The sequence below is a fragment of the Echiichthys vipera genome (assembly GCF_963691815.1).
Source record: "Echiichthys vipera genome assembly, chromosome: 21".
Classification (NCBI taxonomy): domain Eukaryota; kingdom Metazoa; phylum Chordata; class Actinopteri; order Perciformes; family Trachinidae; genus Echiichthys; species Echiichthys vipera.
Window position 1 is genome coordinate 9129222 of NC_139846.1, and position 22105 is coordinate 9151326.

Consider the following 22105-nt stretch of genomic DNA (forward strand, 5'->3'; position numbering starts at 1 on the left):
CCTCCTCCAGTCTGCCGTTAGTTTCCTAAATCCACAGCGCGTCACTTCACACTGTCTGGATCAGCTTTTCTTTCAGCACAGTTTCCTCCCCTCTCCTTCCTCCCCTCCTTCCTTCCTCCCTCCTTGACAACAGGGTATTATTATGCAAAGAATGCAAAGGGCCGCAAAAACAAAACTGTCCATCTCCTCATTGATTTGAAGAAATAGCTTGTTTTGCCCCTTTTTCTTTCAGTCAAACAGCTTCCCATGGATTAGACTGTGGGGGCAGAAAAACATGAATTGTCCTCTGTATTTTCAGACTTCTGCACATTTTAGATTCACATCTAAAAAGAAATGATTGAAATGGTGGAAAAAATAATGTTTGGCAAATATATTTCTAACTCCACATTGCATCTCTGGCCTCCACTATAAATGAACTGGTAGTTTCTTACACGGACGCTGATGATCAGCAGGCTTTAAAAACAAAGGGCTTTATATTTTTATACTCAGCCACATCAATGAATCATGCACAAAGTAGTACCATACACTGGGAGCAAAGGGAGATGGTGAGAAGAACTGGGGATGAGTAGACATTAAATGCCAGAGAACCTGAAAATGATGATTTCTTAATGTAGAAACAGTTGAGTAAGATCACACAGATCACTTTTGTTTCCCTCCCACTCCTGACATCGGATATGCACCCCGGATTTGAAGCCATGCGCCACGTCTTTCCTCAAATCAGTACAGTGTACACTTAATCTTGAAATTAGATGTTTGGAAATAACCACAGGAAAAAAAACATTCAAAAACTCAAATCCAGCCGCTCGTGTGCCAGCTAAGGAATTTGCCTTTGCAAGAGTCCCCCATTTCTATCCTCATATAACTCAGACTCATATTTTTTTGCCAAAAAGTCTCCTGTCAGAAAATGTGCAGTTCCTCAGCACACTTAATGTTTCACCGGTGCAAAGAGCTTTACAGGAAGTGGTGGCCTTGTCATGAAGATTCAGCTGTAATTACCTACAGCGATGTTTGCGAATGGTTCTGGTGAAAGCAATTCATAGCAATACGAGTACAGGAAGTAGGCTAGCGTGTTAATTGCAAGTAAAAGCAAGCCGCATGAATCAGTCATGACCCGACACGCACATGCACATAGATCTGGTTTCTGAGAAGTGATTGTACTGCTGTAATGTGCACAGTACCTACATTTTGTGAGACAGCAGATGATTGCTGCAAAACAATCTGTATTCATGCCCCTCTCGGGCTGTGAGCGTTTCAGTTTGCAAAGGGGAAATGCAGCCAGTCAGGAAAATATAAAGTTTCAATCTGACCAAACAACTATCCTTCACATGTCACAGCTTCATATTCAGCTCATGTTCAGTCCCTTGCTGTGTTGTAGCGAGGAGACATATCGGATGGTGATGGTGATGCTGTCACACTGTCTGCATTTAATATATGTTGCTATAGAAAATAGGGGAATATATACGTACACAAGGAATATTCTGAAGCTCTAAACTAAGTCAGAGATCTCTGCAAGTTGAACACTGCCAACCACAAATACAGTTTTCTTATTTCCCCGTTGTTCTTTACATTTGTTTGTTTAGAAATGTAAACCACTTACTTACAAGTGTTTTAAAATACACTATTGCTGAACTGTGTCTTCATTTTCATACATCGATTAGGAATTAATTAAATCTTGCTTCATGGGAATAATATCTGAAGTAACATGCATAGCTAATACTAAACATACAATCATTTAGTGGTAGATAAATTAATGACATTTACATTTTCAAACTCTTGGCCATGCACTCGGATCCCCATTGCGCTCCATGAGCTGTTGTATGTTTTAAATATTAAAAGGGAAAGAAGGCTGTGTAGCAAAATGATATGATCAGTCATCTCAGTGTTTGTTTGCACAGCAGAATCATATTTGCCTACATAAACTCCTGTGGTCCGTCCACACAGTAACCTGTGTCATTACAACACAGCAGAAATGATACAGTGGGGTAGACAATAACTATGTGATGCACTGTAATGATAAAGTAGCTGTTGTTGAATAGTCATGTGGTGGTGATGCTGTTTTATACAAAAACAGAGGCTGAGCCGATTCATCCTGAAAAGTGTCCATCTGCTATCGGCTAGTCTTTGGTTAAAAAAAACACTAACCATTAAAAGGTAGATGGGTCATGGGGAAGTACAGATTTGTATATATATATGTATGTATGTATTTAATATTGTAGTGATATTTAAAAGATTGCTGTTACAGTCAGACCCAGAACCAAACCACACGACACTTGACAATCCTACGTGTGTGTTGGTGTGTTTACTCGCCTGTTTTAGAGACATTGGCGAAGCAAGTTAAAGTGAAATTCCGACGTAAAATCATCCCAGGGTCTTTTTTGGCAAATGCAGTCATCAAATAAGCCATCGAGACCATTTTTTTTGTAAATGTACTATTAACGGAGAAATCCTGAGAGTCGCTAACAGCCGGACGTGGCTAACACTGATTAGCTCGGGGCAGCAAGGTGAATGCATTAAAACGTCTTTTTTAACCACTAATACTGCTCGAAATAACTCCAAAACTCTGCAGCAGCATGATAAGAGTCCCTACACATTAAACGAAGCACCAACAACGTAGTTAGTGAACCCAGAGTTTATTAAAAGAGTGTTTTAAAATCTTACCTACTGGCCCCTGTACCAGCTTCTCTCATAGTAAAGCCCATTCAAGTTGTTTACCAAAGTCAATCCAAAAAGAAAAAGCCCATTGATGATTTCTTTAGGAATCAGTCACCTCTTCCAATTTATTCAGGGGACATGGAAAAAAGTGTCCAGTACAGTTCGGCTGATGAGGGATGGGGAATCCTCCGTAGCAGTCACACAGCGTGTTGCGATATTCAATTATTCCATGCAACGGCGATAAATGTCCCTCTGTTGGCATCATAAACATTCTTCTTGGGGGCCCATTTGCCCACAGGACCCACAGGCACCATAAAATCATTTTGTACAATTACATTAATAAAGGTTTTTGTGAAGTTTTCTGGATTTGGGTGTTACTGTTTACTATGTTTTTCCTCCTGTGTTCCTGCGCTGCCTCTACCTTCTTTGCCATCACACACCTGCTCTGAATTAGCCTCCTTAGTCTGAGTTTTTCCCAGCCAATCGACTGTTGTCCTGCTTAATTACCTCACTCCCCTCACCTGAGCTTCTCTGCCTATCTTTCCACCTGCATTTCATCCCCTCATCAGATTAGTTTGTATTTGAGTCCTGGTTTTCACTTCAGTCTCTGTTTGCTCCTTGGTTATTGAGATATTGCACTAAAAAAACAACAACTATAATGTCATCCTCATGGTTAAAAAAGAAGAGTCATTTCAATATGGATCAAAGTGGTGGACAGGGCATCAGACAGCCCATCCAAAACATTTAAATGTTAGAAAAACAATGAAGCATGTACAACTGTGAAATAATCACCTCCTTACTGACACTATAGTTACGTCTCAAGAACAGAGATGCTGTAGGCTGCACATTTAACTTTAAGCATGAATGATTAGAGAAGGAATGTATCGCACAGAGAAACCACCTCAGTATTTATCTGAAAACCCCTTCTCCCCATGTAATAATAGGATCTGTCTGTTTTGAAACGGGCTTCAATCTGTGGTTCAGCCACATTTACAGAGTCAGCACATTCTGCCACAATACCTCAATCCAGTATAATTCCTCTGAAAGAGTAAACTTTAAATGGAAAAATCCACTTCTGCCCAATCATTCTTAGACGCTTTCTTGTGCAGAATTCTCAACACATTTGTCTCTTGTTGCAACAGAGCAGAGGCCAAAACTCTGTTGGGGGGGGGGGGGGGGGTAAGAGAGCAAAGGGATTGTTGAGGGTTGGTTTGTTTGAGAGACTGATGTGTTCACAAGATAGAGGACAGTTTGTTTGTGTGATAGAAAGATATGAAAAAAACATTCAAAATGAGGAGGCATCCTGCCACTCTGCACTTTTTCAAATAAGACCTTGGAGTTGTCTCAGCATAAGGATTACTTCAGTAGAATTGTATATGAATAAATGTATAAATGTAGGAGTTTTAGTGTAGAGTTCGCAACATCTGCGATCTACATTTAAGCTTTAAAGGAACAGTTTTCATTTTGGAAACATTCACTTCCTCGATGAGAAAATTGATACCACTCTCACATCTGTATGTTAAATATGAACACAGAGCCTGGAGACAGTTAGCTTAGCATAAAGACTGGAAACAGGGAAATCATGAGTCTGTCTATATCCAAAGGTAAAAAAAGTCAGCCAGAAGACTACTTATCAAAGAAAGCAACGGAAGAAATGGTAAATGGACTGGTGAATGGACTTGTACTTATATAGCGCCTTTCTAGTTTTCTGACTACTCAAGGCGCTTTCACGCTACTTGTCACATTCACCCATTCACACGGAAATTCACACTGATGGCAGTGGACATCTACATACCATCTAATCTTACCATTCACATCACATTCACACACACACAAGCAGCACAGGGAGCAACTTGGGGTTCATGTCTTCCCCAAGAACACTTCGACATGCGGACCAGAGGAGTCGGGGATCAAACCACAGATCTCTCGAATCGAGCGCTACCTCCGAGCCACAGCCATCCCCAGAAGAAACACTGACAGCAAATCGGCTTATTCTGTTTTAACATAAAAACCTTGCATTGCAAACCCATTCTCACTCCCAACTTGTCAAATACAGCAGCTTGGTCACTGACCCTTAGCCTCTGTACGATGCACAAAGCATCCTTTAGTTTCTGTATGAGACACACAGGCCTTCCAGCCTCTTTACCGCGGTTCAGTGAGGTGACGTAGTATAAAGACTGACAAAGTCCGGGTAGCGAGGAGGTTGCGGTGGATACATTGGTCAAACAGAGTTGTTCCAATACCAGGATTGGAAATTCTTCAGATACTGCCTGAAATGCTGGTATCTGTGGGTACACGGGCCTAGTACTGATCTGATACCATGTAATATAGCCCAGGAAAAAAATCTGCATTAAAGTTGTTTGATTATCATCTTTTTCTGATAAAAAAGATAAAAAAAGTTTTATGGCTATCATTCTCTGTCTGTGTTGTGGTGATTCTGTTTTATAGAAACAGACCTAGATAACTCCTTTCCTAACCGGAATTACATAACCGAACATCTTAGCTGGATTATCACTGGGTTTCTCGTCTGCGCATGCTCCCCACTCTGCAGCAGTGGCTTTTGACCCTGAAATAGAATAAACCAGGAAGCAATGGCGCCGAAAACACATGAAAAAAAAACAACAATAATGGAGCGTAAACTTTAAACCGAGGGATGACTTCACAACGGCAAGTAACATCACTACCATGAAGACCCCTTTATGTCATAATTCTGTCCAAAAGTCGCCGTTTGTGATTTTGACAAAGGTAAACCGGAAAAAAAGCAGTATTCAGTCCATCGTTGGCAGAGAGCCATCCACTGTACTGGAGGTCAAGATACTCTGTCATTCTCCCATTCAACCCTCTGGCATGTAAACGAGGGGAACTTCAATAATCCGATCATTCCCTTAACCGAGGTAACTGGTGTTCATGTAAACGCACTGAATGATAGCAATCCTTTACCTTGTAAACTGAGTAGTGGACCTACAGCATAGTTAAAAGCTGACATTTGGAGCCTTGATTATCACTCTAGTAAAATTTTACTCCCATGTTTAATTATGCAGTTAAGAGGAGAGATGATGGCTCCTACAGCTCCTGTTTACTAATTTGTCACTCCCTCAATGCCAGACTTGAAACTGCCACACCCTAGACCTGCGTGGATTGACACAGATGTCTTCAATCAAGCTCCAAATGATAACCCAGCCTGCCCCAAATTAAAAGAACTTCTGTCCATTTAAAATCACCTGTGATGACAACAGAGAAATGATCGCCAGTTTCAAAGTCACTCTGCTCCAGAACTTTGCTTACAAGCCATGACAAACCTGCTTCCTCATCCCTTCACTTGAAGGAAACATAAATTTCAAACTCCCAACAAGGCCATATGCTTTGGTTGTCCTCCCAAACCTGCTGCCTTGCCCTTGTAAATCTTATACCAGCCCCCTGTTCTTTCAGAAAATCAGACATCAGATGCTCATAAACCAAAATTGTTCGAAGGAGGAGAAAATAAAGAAAAACATGAAATGGACACATCTGTCAGGGAACAAAGAACATCTGCGGTGATGGAAACAGGCGTTCCCTTTTCATTGAGAACCATTGTGAGCTTCACTCTGAGTCAGTCATTCTGAGCCGTAACTCTGTCCTCGTCCACACCATGCAGACAAAACCCAATATAGAGTGCAGGAGCGAGGGGTGAAAGTGGATTAGCGAACTGCCGGAGTGTTTTTAACAGGCTGTATAATGGACTGTGGTTGTCTTCACGGAGCATCTGTTGGACCTCGTGTTTTATGGCCTCATCCTTATTGTGTCTCCAATGAAGCTTGGAGAGCAGAGGCCCTGAGAGTCAAGGCAGACTGAACGTCTGTTTGCTTTATTTCCTCTCTATAGAGATCCAAGTTCCAACTACAAGTCGTAAATTGGTTTTGTGGGTTAGGGGCATATACAAGTGTGTGTGTGTGTGTGTGTGTGTGTGTGTGTGTGTGTGTGTGTGTGTGTGTGTGTGTGTGTGTGTGTGTGTGTGTGTGTGTGTGTGTGTGTGTGTGTGTGTGTGTGTGTGTGTGTGTGTGTGTGTTCATTCTTGTTTCAACACTTTATGTTTACTTTAGTTATGCTAGACAATGGAAATATCCTAGATGTCTTGCACATCGATTTTATACACGTTTCACCTAAACCTTGGCCTGATATACATGGCACATGGGATCTGCATCTTCTATTTAAAATAAGGTTTTGTGTGTTTAATACACAAAATGACTTTGTAATGATAAACCCACCAATGGACTCCCTATAGCTTGAGAACGATGAGGAAGAATTGTGACAATTTGGGGGTAAGGATGGTTATTTTAGCTCAGCATAAAGACTGGAAAATGAGCCTCACATCTATTCTAGGAGGGGCTAATCATAGTTATACAGTAGGCTTTATCACAAAACTACCACCCCACTGGTGTGAATTGTTCCTCTCATTAAAACAAAAGCAACCGTCTTACTTACCACATTATAGTTTTAGTTTGAATCCATACAAAAACCAAAGTGGAAAAACTCCAAGTCATGGTTTTTATGGGGATTTATGTGCCAGATTATTTCTTGGTTGGGAGCAGATACTTCCAGGAGTCTCCACTGGTTGCATGGCAACCTCACATTGACAGCATGACTCCAGTCCAGGCTAAGTGTCCCCGTACGTCCCCGTCCCCCCGGCTGTATCTGAAATCGCACATGCAATACATACTTACTATGTATCATCTAACAGTGTGTAATGGCAATCAATATCTCTATTGAAAAGATAAATTATTATATATTGCATGATTGTATTAGTTTTTTTTGGTTCCTGTAAACTTAATTTACACAGATTGAAAAGCTTTTAGTGAGGTAGTTGTTTCCTTGTTTAATCCTTGTGCTGTTTTATTTTCTAGCACATCTGAATTATGCCAGGTTATGGCTATTTAACATTGGAATGAGGATACTCATTACAAGTTACAGTCAGTATGTGTGTGTGTGTGTGTGTGTGTGTGTGTGTGTGTGTGTGTGTGTGTGTGTGTGTGTGTGTGTGTGTGTGTGTGTCTGTGTCTGTGTGTGTGTGTGTGTGTGTGTGTGTGTGTGTGTGTGTGTGTGTGTGTGTGTGTGTGTGTGTGTGTGTGTTAAAGAGGCAGTACTAAGACTCCATGCACTTTGTTATACATTGTTTCATGTAATTTGTTCAATTATGCAAAGCTGACACCACAATGCCGTGAATAAATACATAATGTCGTGATACTATCGTGGGCAACGTATCATGATAATATTGTGTCGTGAGCTACTCCCACAACTGCATTGTGGGATATTTCTGCTGGTGTAGTGTCCAGTCTGTGCATACTGTCGTACTTTACTGGAAATAGCACGCAAGTCATGTACTTTTGGATTCATACTAAGGTTTCTGACATACAAAAAAACTCACATACCTACTCAATAGCATGTTAGTGTGGACCTTTGGATGCCACGATGTCTCCAGCTTCCTACTTAAAGTGAAACTCCAGGGTAAAATCATCCCAGGGTCTTTTTTGGCAAATACACTCATCAATTAAGCCATCGAGACATTTTTTTCCGTGTAACAACTATTAACGGAGAAATCCCGGACAATCGCTAACAGCGAATGCGGCTAACATTGGTTAGCATCGGGGCAGCACGGTGAAGGCATTAAAACGGCTTTTTTAACTTCTAATACTGCTCATGATAACACCAAACCTCGTCAGTAGCATGATAAGAGTCCTCAAACATTAACAGAAGCATCAATGGGCTCCTTCCTTTGGATTGCATTTGGTAATCGACTTGAATGGACTTTACTATGAGAGAAGCTGGTACCAAGGCCAGTAGGTAAGACTTCAAAACACTCTTTTAATAAACTCCGGGTTCACTTACTACGTTGTTGGTTCTGTGGTTAATGTGTAAGGACTCTTATCATGCTACTGTAGAGGTTTGGTTTTATCTTGAGCAGTAATAGTGGTTCAAAAAGCTGTTTTAATGTGTTCATCGTGCTGCCCCGAGCTAATCAATGTTAGCCGTATTCGGCTGTTAGCAACTGTTAGCGACTGTCCGGGATTTCTCCGTTAATAGTTGTTACACGGAAAGAATTGTCTCGATGGCTTATTTGATGACTGTGTTTGCCGAAAAAGACCCTGGGAAGATTTTACGCCAGAATTTCACTTTAAGGGAAAGACATGATAGTGGTATCAATCCTCTCATGTCACTAGGCAAGAGAGTGAATAAGCTCATTTCCTAAAATGTCAAACTATTGCACTATGACTACTTTAACTGCCAAGTTATTTGATGTGTTGCCTTTTGCTGTCTACTAAGTTAATACAGTAAAAACATAACACAAGAAGGAGAAAAGGAATATTGTACAAACATAAGAGAACAAGCATCTTAACAAACTGGTCATGCAACATAATAAATCATAAACTGTATGACACATACAGTCAGACAGCAGCACACAACATTAACCACATACGGTAAAGGTCTGTGATTTACAGGGCACACTGGGACAGTGGTCTCAACTAATGGAATATCTAATGTCTCCATGACCGACACTTTAATCTGTGGCAGGACCTCCAGCTGGCAACTTTATATAAATCTGAGATGCAGTGTAGAGCCCAGACTGTGAGTTACAGCCTAGACCCTCTGTGCATTCACACACACCAGAGGCCCTTTGTAATAGAGTCTTATATCAATTAAAACCTAATCAAAGGAAACATTTTAACATCTTATGTCTAGCCTACAAAAAGAAAGATTTTATTAAAACACATAATGATAATGATAACACCTGCAGGACTGCCATCTGCCAGAAGCCCTTATCCCATCTGCCAGGATGTCAACATTTATGCTGCTATATCTCCCGCCTCCGCTACTTTCACACGGCTGTGAATAAGCAACCACAGGTGCCTCACAATAACACGATTTACTGCTTCATATAAAACTGTCAAGTGTGGATAATAACCATCCCTTGAATGCTTTTGCATCCTTGAATTGCATGCCATTTCACTGAGCTGTGCTGGAAGCAAGATTTTACATATTTGCAGCTTTGACATTGCAGCATGATGATGTCTCAGATCGGTCTGGTTATGTTTTCAATTTTAATACGAGGCACAATCAGATGTGCCTTTGGTATTTTTAGCCTTTCCAGTTAACGATCACATTTTGTGGTTTCCCTTCTGAGAAGGATTAACATATCTGATAATGGACTTTGCATGTGCACATCTTAGGAGTTCTGATGAGTATTTTAAGGCAGAGACTGCAAACACTTGCAGCATATGCCAGAAATGTAACTTGCATATCTCATTGAGTGCCGTGCAAATTAAAAGTCGTCTTACTGTTACAAATAACTAAATTCTTTCAGAGCTAAGTATTAGGTTTCTTCTCTTCTGATGCTTGTTTTTGCAGCATGAAAAACTGAATTTCATCTTTAAAATCTGAGATATCCGTACACCATTTGTCTCATGCACAACTTAAATAAACTGCATCAGTTTTACAGCAGTAAATGTAATAAAGGACAGAAAAATCTGTTCCAGCCAAAAATTAAACTCCTACAACTAAAATTTTAGAAAAGTGCTTATTTCTTTCCAGACAATGCTGCTTAATTAATCATGGGGGATAAATGGGATGTAATATTGCAGTATCAACAAACCCAAATACTTTTTTTCTTTATCAATCAGACAACTTAAGAATCAGAATTATAAATACTTTAATAATCCCAGGGGGAAATTGTTTTCATTTCAAAGTCCAGCTATACAAAAAGCATATTTAACAATAAAAGTATTATACAGATAACATATATTTATAAAAACAGAAATATAAAACTATATATATATATAAAATATCAAAATGGCAATGGTACTGTTTACAGATCAAAAGTACTGTAATATCATACAAAGTACAGTAAAAATGTGCAAAGAACAGATTGTTTATGATTGAGTCCGTATTAAAGAGAGGGGGTGACAGACTCTCCTAGGGATGCGTTGTATAGTTTAATGACCACAGGCAGGAAAGATTTCCTGTGGCGCTCTGTGGTGCATCTGGGTGCAAGGAGTCTTCTGCTGAAGGTGCTCCTCTGCTGGGCCAGTGTGTCGTAGCGAGGGTGGGAGACATTGTCCAGGATAGACCAGAGCCTGGACAGCATCCTCCTCTCTGCCACGGTCGTCAGGGTGTCCAGCTCCTCCCCCACAACATCACCGGCCCTCCTGATTAGTTTGTTCAGTCTGTTGGTGTCTGCGACCTTTAGTCCACTGCCCCAGCATGTGACAGAGAAGAAGATCGCACTGGTCACAACAGACTTTGGCCGTTTTCGTAGACAGCCTAGGCGTTTCTAGTCCAGTTCAACTTATTATTGAAGTACACCCCCAGGTACTTCTACTCCTCTACCGTGTCCACAGGGACCCCCTGGATGGAGACAGGGGTCACAAGTGTTTTCACCCTCCTCAGATCCACTACGAGCTCCTTTGTTTTAGTCATGTTGAGCTGTCAATGATTAAGCTCACTCCAAGTGACACAGTTGCCCACAACAGTCCTGTATTCACTTAAGGTCCTGTACTGACTTCTTTTAAGTCATAGTTAAGTGCCCTACAATTAAGGCAACAGGAAAGTTTAATGTTTTACACAAGAAATGGGCTAAAGAAATACAGATAGTATGGGTAAAAAATATACATGCTGCAAGATAAATTCCACAGAACAGAATTAGAACATTTTACATTTTTACTGTGCCATCATAACAGTGCAAACTACTGTAAAGTGCAAAAAAGAAATGATCTTTTCGGATTATAATATTTCAAATCACCTTGAAATATATTCTTCTGGAGGAGATACTTTGTCAAATGTGCTGCTGTTACAATACTGAGGGAAGAAATTAAAATCAAGCACTCATGTTGCATTTTTGTTGAGCATACCAACGGGACAGTGAGGAGCACAACCCCCCTGGGGCTCTCAAAACCACATGATCCACTAATTGACTTCCAGGGCCATCCTGTGGTACAAGCAACCTATGCAACCCCCAGTGTCTCTCTCTTTTTTTGTAACATTTTTGGCTGACTCTCAAAGGCTGCACCAAGGCTCCGGATGGTGTGATAGTTACGTGTTTAACACTATACAGCACTGCATGCTTAAAGATAAACTCTAAAAACTCAAGTGAGATCTGAACAATCTATCGGTTATGTGTTACTTTCCATAGAAATACTAGGATTAATTGTGATGCTAAAACATCTCTTTCCCCCAGTCCAGGGGTCTGCAACCCGCGCCTCTCGGGCCTCATGCGGCTCTTCAGTCCCTTTTCAGTGGCTCCCTGTAACTTTGCCAAAAAATAACATGGAAACAAATGATGTGTGTTTTGCAGAGTGGACAATCTTTCAAAGGGAGCACCTGTTATCTTGGAGTTCAAGGGGATTTAAAAAAAAATATTATGTTGTTATGCTAATCTTGAGTTTCTGACCTACACTGTCAGTATACTAAACAGGGATACATTCTTTATTTTTGTTCAATAATTTCATAAATGCAATTTTCGCATATATCATATAACTATATATACAACTTTATAAGCTGTGAGATCAAATATGTTTTGCGGCTCCAAAGACATTTAACTTGGTGAAGAGGGGGCAAAACGGCTCTTTTGACAGTAAAGGTTGCAGACCCCTGCCCCAGTCCAATAACATGGATCACCGTGGAAGGTTTAGAAACCCACCATAACCAAAACCTACTAAAGACAAGATATTGGAATCAGTAGAACCATGTTTCTGTGTTAATAATTAACAGGAAATAACAAAATAGGTTGTTTCTGTCTTGTTGTGTTAAAGTATTGACGCCAATTATGTTGTTGTTGTTGTTGTTGTTTTATGTATGCTGGCCTGAAAACTTGAGGTTACACAAGCACACCCCCTGGTGGACAAAAAGACAAACACGCACGAATCCGGATTGCAGTGAGGGCGCCAGCGCAACAGAGGGCACTACACTATTTTGATATCGTGTTACTTTCGTAGTCAAAATAATCGAGGAAGACAAGGCCCCCTCGGCTGAGCAAAATGGCCGACGTTGAGATGGACATCTCGTCCAGTAGAATGAATAATGGCAACGAACACGTGTAAGTCATTAAATTGAATATAAGACGCTCATAGCAATAATGTGTAAGTGCACTTTCCGTCGGATATCAAAAGGGTTGTGTTCTGTAAGTTATGGCTGCGGGGATGAACAGAATAGCGGCTTTACGTTGTTGCCGGGGCTACCTAAATTACTTACCAACGGCTAGCAAACGTTCTTACCAACGGCTGGCTAACGTTCTTCCCAACGGACGTCCTTACCAACGAACGTTCTTCCCAACGGACGTCCTTACCAACGGCTGACTAACGTTCCTACCAACGGCTTTCTAACGTTGCTACCATCGGCTAGCTAACGTCTTACAAACGACTGGCTAACGTTATTACCAACAGCTAGCTAACGTTCTTAGCCAACTAGCTAACGTTCTTTAGCACACTTAGCATTAAGTTTCGCTAAACATATAGCATATAAGAAGTGCACTTCTACAGCACGATTGTGTATTCACTTTCATAATATGAACATACCACACCATATGCAGTCAAACACTGGCATTTGCTCACGGGCGTCGATCATCTAATGTTACAGTTAGCGTAGCCAGAAGCTACCAGAAGATAAAGCTCGCTAGTTAGCCCAAAGAACGGGTTAGCTATCCGAGCTAACGAGAGAAAAATGTCTTGGCGGTCGTGCTCACAGTGATTATCGGACAGTTCAAGTGTACACGGTGACAAACGAGTGAAGTTGATGAAGTAATAAACCGTATTATGTCACTAAAAGTTGCGGCCATTATTCTTAGCGTAACTGCTCGGTGTTTCTGCAGTATTATCGCTAAATTCAGCACGTTACGTAACCACGGTTTATCTAACGTTAACTGCTTAGCCAACGTGTGCTTGCAGTGATGTTAAGGCTGATTGCTTTAACTTTATTTCAAACTTGTTAAAATGACTAAGACAATAGATTTATATCACAACATACTTATTTTAATGAAAAAAGTCGCTTTCACCCCGGCACAATAAGTTGGGATTTCCATGATATAAAATGATGGCTCTCCCTTGTGTCCAGGTTGCCAATGGTTACTAGTGTTGGGGCAACAACAGCTTTGGGGCCAGCTCGATGCCCTCAGTGTTTATTAAGGCTACATCAGGGGATTATTGTCATATCAGTTAATACATAAGACCCCCCCACACACACAGTCATTGTTTATATGGTATTATAGAAACCATATTTATTATTTACAGTGTATGTTGTGGCAGGTACCTGATCTGCTTAATAAGACCTAGGTTTGCATCAGCCCTGAATTTCTTCCAAATTTTTGACAATGAATCCTGTCAATCACTATATTCTGATTAACTGACTGGTCATTTTAGTACCACTGCGCATTGTAGACTTATAGTATTTAATATTATTCTCTTTTTAAACAGGAAGCAAGATCTGGAGAGCCATGAAAAAAGTGCAAATGAGGACAGCGGAGACATGTCTGAGGAGGAGGAGGAAGAAGAGGAGGAAGAGGTAGGGGTGGACAACAGCAAGACCTAAATATCTTCAGTGGTATGCTGCCATGATTATGATATAAACTTTCTACCTTAACCTTTTTTTTAAATAACTAACATAAGCAGTCTAAATCTTGTTTGGCTCAAACTTTAAAGGGAATGGTGACTCATCTCATAATATTCTAACATTTTTTTAATAAATGACTACAACATCACAAACGCACAGGGACGAATATGCATAAAAAAACTAGCATATACACAGAGAAAAAAAATCCTAATTTAAATTATACCCATTTTCATGCTGTTATGATCACGTTTCGTCTTGTCATATTTTATACCATATCAAATAGATCAAATATTAAAGCTATGTTCACAACATATCTATACATTTAAATAATAATGAGATGGACGACATCTGAATGAGTTGTCAAACTGATATTTTGTCTTGACCTAGGAGGAGGCAGAGACTAATGGTGAGAAGACGGAAGTGGGGCCCAAACATCACAGCAGCAGCGGTAAACACAAGAGGAAAAAGCATAAGCATCGTAGTAAGCACAAAAAACACAAGCATGCCTCTGATGAGGACAAGGACCGCAAACGAAAGCATCGTCACAAACACAGGAAACACAAACGCAAAGAGGGCTCCTCTCCCTCTGGTGCTGCTCTCTTTCCCCCCTCCGGCCACAGAAAAGTTGAGTCATCTCCCTCCTCTGGAAATCCAAGTCTGGATGACAGGGCCTTGCTGGAAGATTTGGAGAAACAGAGGGCCATGATCAAAGCTGAGCTGGACAGCCAGTTGATGGAGGGAAAGGTCCAGTCAGGCATGGGCCTGATCCTTCAGGGTTATAACTCTGGGTCTGAAGAAGATGGAGAGGCTAGGATCAGAAATGGAGAACAGCGTCAAAGGGGAAGCTCAGGTAAACCCATATCTCCCAGAGGGGGAAAAGGTGGGAAATCTAGACGGGACTCAACAGAAGGCAGTAAGTCCAGCACCAAGCGTCGGAGTAAGTCTGCGGACAGGCTAGGACAGGCCAAGGAGTCTAAGCAGGAAAAGGTGACCAAAACCACTAAGGACACAGCTGTTAAAGACAGAGGCCACGGCAGAAGCAGGTCAAAAGACAGAAAGAATTCCGACAGCACTGATAGGTCCAAGGAGAGAACCAGGAAGTCCAGCTCCCCCACCAGCTGGAGAGGAGAGCAGAAAAGCAGCCGCACTGATAAACGTCCCTCTCCACAGCGGGATTACAGACCAAACCAGGAGAGAACGGGCCGACGGTCGAGATCACCTGGACGAGAACGACCAAGTCGCTCGGATGCTGACAGGGACAAACGGCCAGCCAAGTCCCCATCCAAGGACGCTTCTTCGGGAAAAGAGAACCGCTCTCCTCATAGACGTGGACTTCACAGCCCCATGAGGAAACGCAGTGCTTCCCCTCGCCACAGAGATCCCCACCACCCCCCGGCAGGTGCCTCAGACAGGACATCGAAACCGAGCCACTCTCCATCCAGAACAAGGTCCCCACCCAGGAGAGCCCGCAGCCGCTCGCCGGACGTCAGGAGGAGGGATGTTGACAGGCAGGACTCACCGATGAGGTTGGTCAACAGAGCTGTTTTGACTTTTCTAACTTTTCTTACAAATATGGCTTGACTCAGACAGATGAGTCAGTCAGATTCCAAAAGATGTGCAGGGATCAAATATTTGACGGTTCATTTATGAAATTTAGGACTTGGAGTGGCTTTGTGAAACATCAAAAGTCTTCATAGATAATGCACCGTAGCACTTTTGTTCAAATTACTAGAATGTAGAACGTCATGTTCAGTTTTTCTGTTCTACAGGAAGCGCCCCCGGCCAGATTTAGGGTCAGGCAGAGGAGAGAGGTCACGAGAAACCAGTCCCAGATCAGCCGCTCGCCGCAGGATGAGTCGCTCCCCTCTGAGACGGAGGTCCCCATCACTACCACGACGCTCCCGCTCTTCCCCCCGCAGACGGAGCAGGTCTCCTCTGGGACACAGGTGATGGCACTTTTTCCACTTTCTCCACTTTTATTTACATTTTGTCTCGTCTTAAATCCTATGTTAGTGTTTCTCTCTGCAACTGGAATCTGGAACTGAGTGTCTTGCTGTGTTGTGGTAAGACCTTTTTCAGGTTGAATAATTTACGAGGAAATAAACCATCCCTCCTTGACATCTTGGCCTTGCAGGTCTGGGGAGAGAGACAGGTATGGTAGGCTCAGACAGTACCGACGCTCAATGTCCCGCGATCGGGGGAGGAGAAGACGTCGCAGCAGAGACGAGGACAAGTTCAAGGGCAGCCTTTCAGAGGGCATGAAAGTTGACCAGGAATCCTCAGAGGAAGAAGTGTGAGTAACAGAAGACATTGGCTTTTTTTTGTTTCCCTGAAGGTCAAACATAAGAGGCAAACCACAGGCATCTACTATACATATGGAGGCTGTTATTTTAATATTGCTTTAAAGAAATTACAAATGAGGAAAGAGGTCATTATCATTAAAGTCACAGTATGTCATGTAGGGTGCTGATCTGATCATTTACAATTAACAGCGTACCATGAATGCTAGCAAGCTGTCTAACGTTGGATAAAGCTTGTTCATAGCAAGTGCTTTTGATTTTATATTGTATTACTAGTAGGGCTGTGACGAGACATCGTCCCACGAGATCTTGCGATGTTAAAATGTGACGATATTTCTCATCGAGTTGAAAAGTTAAAGATATAAATATGGAAACAGCAATGGACCCCCACAGCTTCTATTGAAAGTTAATAATTTGTGTTAAAATTTCATCTCGTTCTCATGAACTCAATATTGTGTATGGTCTCGTCACACTCTTAATTAATAGCCAGGAAAAGACTCTGAAAACCTTGTTTGTGTTTGCAGGTTAGAAGACTTTGATGGAGAGGAGGTAGATGAAGAAGCTCTCATCGAACAGCGCCGCCAGCAGCGCTTGGCCATTGTCCAGGTCTGTTTAGATCTTTACTGAACCAAATCTGCTGTTTTTTTTAGTTACCATATTGGTTTAATATTAGTGAAGAAGCTATAAATTATGCACATGATATAGTTGTCTGTCTATCTGTCAATTACTTTCTATGTTTGAAACGTATTCTTATGGACACTCAATTATTGTCATTGTACAGAAATACAAGGTTGGGAATGAAGACACCAACATGGTGTCAGAGCCCAGCAGCCCTCAGAGCAGCACACGCAGCCGCTCACCCTCCCCTGACGACATCTTGGAGCGAGTAGCCGCAGACGTGAAGGAGTATGAACGCGAGAACCTCAACACCTTTGAGGCCAGCATCAAAGCCAAGCACAACCTCATCGCCCAGGAGAAAGACGGTAATGTCTTGGTCAAAATGATCACATCTGTTGGTATACAAGGCCAACTGAATGAACAACACGGTCAGGCGTGTGCACTCTGTAGTTAACTACGAGTGTCAACATGCAATTAATTTTTCTAAACATATTTGTGGAATATTGCGACAAAAATATCTCTTTGATAAATGCACAGGAACAGATTTATATGTAAGTTGGCACCCACATCATTCATTAACACTTTTAGAAGGGATGCTTCCTCATGTGGTGGACACTGTTTCTCTCACCGTCACCAATCAGTGCCTGTTCCTCCATCTGCTGGCCAGAAGTATGATCACATTAGTTTCATTCATGCTTGAAATCTCAGATAAAATGAGAAAAGGAATAGACCGAGCACAAAAGCAGCTCCAAGTATGCTCTCTGTGACAGAATGGGGTTAGCTCAACCCAGGTAACTATAGAATATTGCATTCTATCCTCCTGCTCCAGCTTCACCAGCCAACCACTTAAACCTTTGAAATCTAGCTGAAGAAAAGAGACATGGGTCACCTTCATCACTGAAGAGCTCTGTCTTCTCTGAACATGAGATCAGAACGTATGCAGCGAAAAGCACAATCAAGGATAGCAATCACTTTGAATAGTCTCTTCTCAATTTTCTGTCTTTGATTTTTGTAGGAAGCCAAATGGCAGTTTTTTTGTGCTCAAAGTCCAAATAACAGAAGTGAAATCTGATTGGTAGCATTTTGCACAACTTTAAATTCATTGAACTATATAAGTGCATTATTATTTGCATTTTGCTTGACTTTGGCCTATTTCCCACTGTGGACAGGCCCGTAGACAGGCCAAAGATGGTCGGCCTATACAAATCGAACATTTGGTGGCTTGATTTGTGTGAGAAATGCAGAGTTGTGAAATGCAGGGATTGTAATTTTGTGTCTTTCTGTCATGTGTTCATTCAGTTGCTGGCTTGTAATCCAAAGCGTGGGTGTCTCTGCCACCTGCAGCATGTTTTGATCTCTGCAGAGTATGTGAATCAGACACATGTTCCACATATTCTGTTTTACAACTTGGTGTATGACTAGAAACTCATGCTGTGTTGGTTTATTGTTTTTGTTTGTTTCAGGAGCCAACCCAAAGAAGCCTTCAGCCCCTGACATGTTTACAGAGTCAGACGATATGTTTGCCGCTGACTTTGATGTGAGTACTTTCTGTTGGGAACTAGGAAAATTAAACGTCAAATTTGGCAGTGCGTTTGAGCGTTACTCTTCTCCTCTGCGTTTTAGTGTGTACATAATTTTCCCTAGCTTTGGCTGCAGTTTCAGGAGCCAGTAAGATTGTAATAGAAAACACTTCAAGAATCTGACCTCATTTTTGTGCCATTTCTGCAGAGTGCCAGGATGAGAGCAGCAGGTGTAGGGAAAGACTTCAAGGAGAACCCCAACCTCAGGGATAACTGGACTGATGCCGAGGGTTACTACCGTAAGTGCTGCCTCTCTAATCCTTTTATTTTCTCAGACAGGTGTTGTCTGGAGGCAATACTCTGATGGACTGTGCCCTATCAGTGTAAACACTCATCAGTGATTGCTCTAGGTCATGGCAGTGTTCCTTTACAACTAAGTACAGGCGGTGTCTCTTGTCAAGGCCTGTCCTTATAGTGGTTGCAGTGCCTTAATCGCACACATCTACTTGTACATTTGTTACAGCCTTTCTTCTTCTAACAATTGTGTGGATTGGATTGTGTTATTTAGGGGTGAACATTGGGGAGACACTGGACAAGCGCTATGATGTTTATGGCTACACTGGCCAGGGTGTATTCAGCAACGTGATCAGAGCCAGGGACACTGCCAGGGCCGGCCAGGAGGTGGCAGTCAAGATCATTCGAAACAATGAGCTCATGTGAGTCATACCTTCTTTACTTTTTTTTTTGACTTTTTCATACATTTTTCCATTCCATGTATATCCAGATAAGTATAGTCCGAACAACACTCAACAACAATCCAATGGATGTTTCACTGATTTTGTGTTGATGAACAGTACATATGATTTTTGGTTAACAGGCAGAAGACCGGGTTGAAAGAGTTAGAATTCCTCAAGAAGCTGAATGATGCTGATCCTGATGACAAGTTTCACTGCCTTCGCCTCTTCAGGCACTTCTACCACAAGCAGCATCTTTGTCTGGTGTTTGAGCCGCTCAGGTACTGAAAAAGGAAACACCACTTCTTACTTTTCATGGTTTGACATCCACTGCGGTTTGTAGCATTCATGTAATGGCCTTCGCTTCCTGATCACCTGTTCTGTTCTCATCCATAGTATGAATTTACGAGAGGTGCTGAAGAAATACGGTAAAGACGTCGGGCTCCACATCAAGGCTGTGCGCTCCTACAGTCAGCAGCTTTTCTTGGCCCTCAAGCTGCTCAAACGCTGTAACATACTCCACGCTGACATCAAGCCAGACAATATCCTGGTATGCACCGATCTTAGAATCAAGTTCATTCAGGTCATAAAATGATCAAAATGGCATGATCTTATGTGTTCTATATTTTTGTCCTTAAAAGGTGAATGAGTCAAAGACTATTTTGAAGTTGTGTGACTTCGGTTCTGCATCTCATGTTGCTGACAATGATATCACCCCTTACCTGGTCAGCAGATTCTACAGAGCTCCTGAAATCAGTGAGTTGCATTGATCGTATTAATCACTAATCTCACCTGTTTCAAACTGGACCTTGCTGACAATTTCTTTCTGTCTCAGTCATAGGAAAGCCATATGACTATGGGATTGACATGTGGTCTGTTGGCTGCACTTTATATGAGCTTTACACTGGCAAAATCCTGTTTCCTGGATCTTCCAACAATCACATGATCAAACTAGCCATGGACCTCAAGGGCAAGATGCCCAACAAGGTAAAATTGCATCATATTAATGTTGCTGTCGTGTTGCTGCTCCTCGCAGTGTTTAAGAAGTTATGGCTGATGCAACATTGTGGCTTTCTTTCCTCAGATGATCCGCAAAGGCTTGTTCAAAGACCAGCACTTTGATCAGAATTTGAACTTCTTGTACATTGAAGTAGACAAAGTGACAGAAAGGGTAAAGAGCATTTTCACCTGATGAACATTATTTTTTTAATAACAAGTATGAAATGTGATTTTATTGGCTGTTCAGATCTTACAATAATAGTATTTAATCAAAAAAATGTCCAGTAGTTGAATTAATCTCCTGTCACTTCTCCCTTTCTCTGCACCATCAGGAGAAGGTGACGGTGATGAGCACCATCAACCCCACCAAAGACCTGCTGGTAGACATGATTGGAGGCCAGCGACTACCTGAGGACCAGAGGAAGAAAGTGATGCAGCAGAAGGACCTGCTGGATGGCACCCTGATGCTGGACCCAGCCAAACGCATCAGCATCAACCAGGCCCTGCAGCACCCCTTTATCCAGGAGAAGATCTGACACCCTGAACGCCAGGCACTCCCAGAGCAGACAGAACCAACCACTAAACCAGCTCTGACAGGAACTCTGCGGTGAAGCAGCCAGCCCACACACAGGACTTTTGTTCTTCCTCAACATTATTTTCTTTATGGATACATACTTGTGTTTTATTGTAAATAGATCATTGAAATGGTAGCCATTCTTGAAGACATTGATTTTGTGATTTATCACTGTAAACTCATACCCGGCAATGCAGTTATGAACTTTTTTTTTTATTTAACTGGCATTGGAGTGACAGATGTTTAAAAGAAAAAATATAATTCCTGTAAATACTGTATGTCTATTGCATTAACAATCTCGAGCAGCAGACAGTTGAGTTGTGCCGTAGTTGCAGATTACTAAATACATCAGTACTTTTTTAACCACAATTGTCATTGTGGGGCGATGCATGCTTCTGAATGTGCACCCTTTGTGCTCTAGATTTCTGTGGTGCAGGCCTGTGTAAATGCTCTGTATGTACATCAGTGTCCACATGCGACAGCAACCCACCCCCACCCACGTCTTCAGGCCTCGAGGTCTGAGCTGAAGGAATATGTACTCCATTGACAAGTTTTTTTTTTCTAAGCAGTTAGTCATTGTTTTCTGTTGCTGGACATTTCAATGTTTTTTACCTTCCTCCCCCTCCAGCACTCTGGCTTAGGTCCTGGCTCTTAAGGCTCTCACATTCAAGTGCCTCCTGTGTGAGCCTGATTTGTTAAAACACCCAACAATGCGGGCCTGTTGAAGTCACACCTGTGACCCTCCTCTCCCATTGTTGTATATAGTCCATAGTTACTGTCATTTCATGTGTGATTCATTTGTTTTGTTTTTTTCTCCATTAAGTGGTAAAAACAGCAATTTGTGATTTCAATAAAGAATAGTTGTGGAAACGCTGCTGAAAGAGCACCTTCAGTATAAGACAACTTTTAGTAATAAAATGTTTCCTATTGTATACCAAACGCCCTTTCTTCATTTTATCCCCAACATCTCTGCATGATGAATGACACGATGTCCTGTGCCTAGTCTTAAATGTTGGCTGTACAGATTTCACACCTGGATGCTCGCTGTCCAAGAAATGGTCTCTCTTGATCCTTGTGCTCCACTAAGTGTAGTCTGAAGATGACGAGAGTGAAAGGGCATATTGCGGCAGCCTCAGA

General features: G+C 41.8%; 1 protein-coding gene across 1 annotated transcript; it reads left to right on the forward strand.

Annotated features, from left to right (window-relative positions):
- Positions 1-12633: 12633 nt before the first annotated feature.
- On the forward strand, positions 12634-21861 carry prpf4bb (pre-mRNA processing factor 4Bb). Its single transcript, XM_083935699.1, has 16 exons — positions 12634-12715; positions 14088-14175; positions 14611-15749; positions 15993-16169; positions 16358-16516; positions 17048-17129; positions 17305-17506; positions 18605-18678; positions 18870-18960; positions 19230-19377; positions 19539-19676; positions 19792-19945; positions 20037-20151; positions 20231-20382; positions 20480-20566; positions 20727-21861. The coding sequence occupies exons 1-16, from the start codon at positions 12657-12659 to the stop codon at positions 20928-20930; spliced, it is 3069 nt and encodes a 1022-aa protein (XP_083791825.1). The 5' UTR covers positions 12634-12656; the 3' UTR covers positions 20931-21861.
- The last annotated feature ends 244 nt before the right edge of the window (positions 21862-22105 follow it).

Excerpts from the sequence above, each read along its gene's own strand:
- prpf4bb (XM_083935699.1), top strand. The coding sequence starts at position 12,657 with ATGGCCGACGTTGAGATGGACATCTCGTCCAGTAGAATGAATAATGGC. Across the intron at positions 16,170-16,357 it reads AGGTCTCCTCTGGGACACAG|GTCTGGGGAGAGAGACAGGT; the intron begins GTGATGGCACTT and ends TTGGCCTTGCAG. Across the intron at positions 20,152-20,230 it reads CTACAGAGCTCCTGAAATCA|TCATAGGAAAGCCATATGAC; the intron begins GTGAGTTGCATT and ends TTTCTGTCTCAG.